General features: G+C 40.4%; 1 protein-coding gene across 1 annotated transcript; it reads right to left on the reverse strand.

The window, feature by feature from the left end:
* Positions 1-2,622: 2,622 nt before the first annotated feature.
* On the reverse strand, positions 2,623-3,798 carry LOC131799396 (cyclic GMP-AMP synthase-like receptor). The gene has a single exon (XM_059117119.2). It carries the CDS (start codon positions 3,796-3,798, stop codon positions 2,623-2,625), a length of 1,176 nt encoding a protein of 391 aa, XP_058973102.2.
* Positions 3,799-6,188: the final 2,390 nt, after the last annotated feature.

The raw sequence follows: 6,188 nt of genomic DNA on the forward strand, positions 1-6,188 counted from the left end.
AAACACACACAGGAGGCAATATCGTCCGAGAAATGGTTAAATAAAACATGATAGCTGTTTGGTCTTTGGATTCAGTGGAATGGGGTTATTTGGCTACTGCTTTTAGGCGGTTCATTGTGCTATACAAGTTTTCGTAATTTTCGGGAGCTGCGCGACTAACTACGTTCATCCATAGGTTACTTTCCCACCTGATCGCAGTTTCCGAAACGAATTCGAACGAACATCGTGACCGACTAACTGGACTTACTCAGATTCCTTGCTAAGTATGTTGGCTGATGGTCGATCTCTCGATCGTGAGCTTAACACATTAAGATATGAGTACGCCTCGACTATGAAGCTCTGGATCCAGAAATATGAAGAAAAAGGGAACGAGTTAAATCTCAGGGCAAATGCTATCATTATACCTCATAACCATGCACCCTAAAGATGCCAGATAAGAAGAAAGAGAGTTCGAGTTGATTAGCAAAAGTCTCATAAAGGATCATCTCAGGATCAGTGGCTGGATGGCCGAACGACTCCGATGTGAGGGAACGATATAACAGATCTCATCCCAGTTACAAGATAATCAGAGACGCAATTCAAGACGGGTATCATCTCATTGCATCTTGCATCGGAGAATCAGGAAAACCCAGACCTTGCTGGCGCTTATCGTTTTCGAGAGCTGGGGGTATTTTGCTACAAAACCTCAGCGAAATGTCACCACTCCTCGTACACAAGGCAGCGGTCGAAATCTTGAAAGTTCTGCGAAAGAAAAATGAGTCTGAACTAGACCCTGTGAGCAGGGTAACTGGGATACCTGGATGGTACTGGATCCTTGGAATCAAGTGTAGTGATACTACGGGTGTCGGACTAGTATACTGAAATAGTGCGCTCGAGTCTGGCCAAGAGCATACGCCTATTTCAAAACATAGGCATGCTATGCATGCAAGAGTTACTTTTTTGTAGGGTGGGTGGATTACTTGAAACATTGTGAGTGATGTCTACATTCTTACAAAAGGAGAGAAGAATATTAATGTGGGAAAGAACGAAAATGTCGAATTACCTCACTCACAGGTATTTTGTGGTAGATTATGTGTGTTTTGCGAATAAATGTAACCAAAAATAAACTGTATTGGTGCCACGGATACCTGTTAGTACAAAATGCAGACAGCAGACTGCAGACAGGATACAAAATATAGACTGCAGACTGCAGAGTGGGCACAAAATGCAGACTAAGACTCTGAAGAGTTTTTACGTCTAGTATATAATAACATGTCATCTTACAGCTTACCGAGCGTCACGCATTCGCTTTTCTGCGATCCGCCTTCACGATTATTTGCACTATTGTGAGATATTCCTGGCCCATTTCTTGATGAAAATCGATCGCAATATTACTTCAAGCCTTCAATATAGTCTTCTTACTTTGCGCGCGAGTTGGTTGGTGTGATGTCTGTACAGATTTTACCAACGTTATAAAAGTAGATGACGTGCATGACCTACATGACGGCCCTGTCTGTGCATGACAACGTCAATCATCATAAAGATAACATGCGTGATCAACATGTGAACACCTCATTGGATCAGAGTTAGTTATCATGGTGTTGAGGGCCCAATGACCTCTAGGTACTATTGCGCAATTTTTCCATTTTGGGCGGAGGAAAAAAAAAAAGACATTTTATGACTGGGCTACCACAGGTATCCCAGTAACTATGTCTTTACGAGGTAGAACCGGATTTCAGTGACCCGGAAGATCGTATTTAATCAGCTGGGCTTTCCGTTCGTAACTATTGAAGACAATGTTTCTACACGAATGGCTTGAGTACCCCAAAGATTCTCATTGGACTCAGGACAAACTTGCTCGACGATTCCACAGTATTCTAGATAGGATTTTCAAAAGTCTTTCAAATAAAGATATTAGACGTTCTTAGTTGCGCAAGTACAAACTTTTTAACTTTCGGGCAAGGCGACTAACCCGAACGAAGGCATGCGAAGACAAACTTTTTACACTGATGAGGAAATTCGCAGCCCTCATAGTCTCAAAAAGCTTGTTTCCCATGCAATTAAATTCAGTACTGAAGTGTTAACGAATTTTTTTACAATTTTTGCAATGGAGAAAATCGAAAGAGAAGAAAAACAACTGGGAAAAACCCCAGGGATCTCCTTTGAAAAACACAGGTCCTGCTGTTGCTTTGATTTTAATTAATATTAATGATTAGTTCTGCACATGATTAGTATAATTATTTTCAAGACTGCCCCAGTTTAAGACATTTCATTTTACTAAAACGCCGGGCTTACAGTTTTAAGTCGGGATTTCCAAGTGAGTCTCTAAAAACTTCAGAAATTTATTGTAAGGGTGAAAGCAAAGCACATCAATTAAAATGGGCTGCAATTTGAATCATATGGCATTGTTTGATTTCACTTATGCTGATTGCTAAGTTATAAGGATGTAAACAGGAATCAAAACTAACAGGGAAAAACCTTTAAGTTTCGAAAGACGCCTTGTCGGGAACACTTTGTTTGACTTGTGACTTCCTTGAACAATTCAGACCTCACTGAAAGATACAATGTTATCATCGTTCGCAAAGAAAGTCGCGTAGAAACAGGAAATATTCGCTTAATTAAGAATTTATTTGGTTTTTACGGCTACGTGATTCTCAGTTTTTCGATAAGGAGTGCAAGGTTTTGTTCGCAGGATTCTGTCTCGGTTGGTTTCCTAGCAAGAAAATTAAAAAGTTTGTAATCTGGAACCCAGAAACTGCGAATGTCTCGCGTTTTAAGACTACGTTGAATCCTAGTCAGGATCCCTCTGACTCGACTTTGAAGCTGATCTTGACCCCAAAACGAATCTTCTGGAAATTCAGACCATTCGTGAAGGAACATTGTCTTCAGTACATACGAGTGAAAAGCCCACTGTATTCTATACGAGCCGCCCGAAGCTTCATAGAGGCATAACGCGTGCTCGTGTTTCTTTCGAAGAACTTTTAGGACCTTCAGCGTCTTTGTGTGAATGAGTCTTGGATTCTGACAGATCTTCTCCAAAACAATTCCCTCAGGAACTGAAAACGATAAACGCCAGCAAGGCCTGGGTCTTCCCGACTCTCCAATCATTGAAGCGACGAGATGATAACCCGCGCGACGAGCTTCTTTGAAGAAGTCATACCCTGGATGTGCTTTACCGACTCTTCTTCCTATATCCGACGCAATTGGCCATCCACTCCTCTCGATACACAAAGTTAAGTCTATGGATATTTCATATTTAGGGTATTTCGTTCCCTTCCATCTCAACTTAATAGTAACAGGAATCTTTTTGAGCTTAACTTCAACATGTTCAGAAATTTTTTCAATTGATCGACGCTTTCTATTCCTTACGGCTTTCTGTATGAGGTCTCTAAACCTGTTCAAGAGGGCTTCTGGGTCCAGATTTCCTCCTCGTCGTAAAATGTAACGCCGCCATCGCTGCCGAACTTCTTCGCTATCGATTTGAACATGGACGTATCCTGGATCGAGAACCGGTTGGAGTGGAATGTCTTTTATAATACAAACTCCCGGTTTAGACAAGTCGTCCAGGCAAATCATGAAGTCGAATTCATCAGGGCCCTCCGCCTTGAGATTTTCAAAGTAGCTACCGCTAGGAATAACTTTATTCTTGAAGAGCGGGTCTTTGTGACCGATATATATGGAGATTTCGTCCACCAAGTTGGTAATCCTTTCTTCGATTTCCTTTACCTCTTCGTGTTTCCCATCGAACTTTGCCTCTTTGTATAAATTTTCCAAGTATGCGTTGTTTAATCGTGTAGACTGTGACCGACGAGTTGCCATTACTACGGGGAGTTACTACATCACGGGCGACGAGCGGGGATAGAAAAAACGACCCAAATACGAGTGGTCAGCGGTGAAACAACTTTCATACTTCATATATAGACAGATCATTTGCAGTATCAGGAAACAATCGTGTTGTAAAGCCGAAGTGTAAACAGTTTACTTCGCTAAATAAAATGTTAAGCAATTCAAAAGTGTTGATTGTACATATATTTTTTACTGCTTTAATAAACAATGAAGGCATCGGTGGCATCCGGAAGGTACCAAGAAGAATTAAATGTACGTTTTGTAGTTGCAGAAAACAATCGTGTTGTAAAGCCGAAATATTACTAAGTTACACTTCGCTAATTAAAAAGTTAAGCAATTTTCCTCAAGCTTTAACTGGAACAATACTTTTAATGCTCTATTAACCAACGGAGGCATCGGGAAAGGCATTGGTGACACCGGGAGAGGCATCAAGAAGAATGATATTAACGTTATGTAACTTGTTGTGTGACGAAAAAAACGTATCTTGACTTGTTCAAAGACCTTTGACCCAAACCTTTGCACCAAAGCCACTGTTCGCTGTTTTTAAACCAAATAGACCTTTTAGGTAGAGATAAATGAATAAAAAAAAATAACAACAGCAATAACAACAAACACAAAGAAACTAAAATGAAATATAAATAGGTAGTTCAGACGCAGCTTCTCGCAAATCGCGTAAGACTGCCTTTGAAGAAATTTACCATAAACTCTGAAAGATGGCGATTCTTCTCAATTAAATTATCCCTGAATTAGGAGAGTCAGGATAGGAAACCGGGATCTGTGCACTTTAAAACACTGAGAGATTATAGACCTGTTTGAGAAAATCTGTTGTGGTTTTTCTCTTTTGAATGGCTTTCTGTAAGTACATAACACGTGGAGTTCAATGCCTGAAATGAAACTAACAGATCATCCATCTCTGCTCTGTTTCCCTCGAAATATCCAAAACAATAATTGCCTTCAACAGAAAAGCCATCAAGATGTTCTTTCAAAAAGTCGATCTCTAAATCTCTTAACATTGTTGGCTTTTGGTCTTCATCCATAGCAAAATCTTCCAGGAAAAGCAAACTACAGTGCGAAAACCAAGTTCCTGCCAAATTTGATTGACATTTTTGACAACCGGAAATCATGAGACTTTTTTTTCGTCACGCACGTCACGCAGCTAGCTACAAACCATATATATAATTATTCTTGGTGCCTTTCCAAATGCCACTGACTCCCTCTCCGAAGCCTCCATTGTTTATTAAAGCAGTAAAAGATATGAGTTCAATCAACACTTTTGAAAAATTGCTTAAACTGTGAAGTAAACTGTTAACATTTCGGCTTTACTTGTCTCTGGAACAACAAATTATATGTCTCTATATGAAGTATAAAAGCTGCTGACCGCTCATATTTGGGTCGTTTTTTCTATCCCCGCTCGTCGCCCGTGATGTAGTAACCATTACTACGTCGGAGTGGCGTCTCCTTCGTTGAAACCTTCTGGCTTTCTGGGATGTATAAGTAACTAGCCTCAGATCGTCCACGGTCAAGTGAAAACCGGAAACGACTTGCATTCTAACATTCCAACAATCTCCCAGGCAATACAGTCAAATCACGTTGAGCTGATGGCCAACAGTTCTGTCTATAGTTAGGTAACGATAATTAAGTTTTTTAAGCAATTAAATTTTTTCAGAGATCAGCTATCGAGCAGATTTTCATTGACCATGGAATCTAATCGAAATAGTTTAGCAACACAGCTCCGCGGTAATATTCATAACCCTACGCATGAACATAGTCATGTCGCTAGAGAAAAGCACGCGTAGAAAGCCATCATGTCCTTGTTGAAACCTCAGTTAGTGTGCTAGTGGACCCAGAATATTAAAAAAGAGGGACCGAATCAGTTAAAAGCGGCAAGAACGTAAAATTAAGGCGAATCCTATCAATACCTCATGGGCATGCACCCCTAAGACACCAAATAGCAAGAACAAAAACTCTAACTGACAAACAAAAGGTCCCTCACAAAAAGCAACATCTTCACGCTAAGTCTTGTATTGAATCTCGCTAGTTACTTGGTCAGAATGGCACCTTACGGGAGAAACAAACCTGCCACCATCAAAGTGTGTCCTGGTTGTTTAGGAGGGGGGGTTGCCTGAATCAGGTTCAAACTACAGCCTCTTACATCCTAGACGGAAAAGTTGCGTATTTAAGGAGTGGTCGCTTCCAGGACGTAAGGAGATGGTTACATCGCTAGGCTTGACTATACACAAAAAACACTGCAAAAAAAATATTGTGTTCACCCGTTCGGAAAACAAGTTGCAAATATTTGAAAACACGGCATTATTCACGCATTTTCTGACATTTTCCAAAAAGGAAATTCAAAGTTTTTCCGT

This window comes from Pocillopora verrucosa, chromosome 3 (assembly GCF_036669915.1).
Source record: "Pocillopora verrucosa isolate sample1 chromosome 3, ASM3666991v2, whole genome shotgun sequence".
In the NCBI taxonomy this organism is placed as follows: Eukaryota; Metazoa; Cnidaria; class Anthozoa; order Scleractinia; family Pocilloporidae; genus Pocillopora; species Pocillopora verrucosa.

Excerpts from the sequence above, each read along its gene's own strand:
- LOC131799396 (XM_059117119.2), bottom strand. The coding sequence starts at position 3,798 with ATGGCAACTCGTCGGTCACAGTCTACACGATTAAACAACGCATACTTG.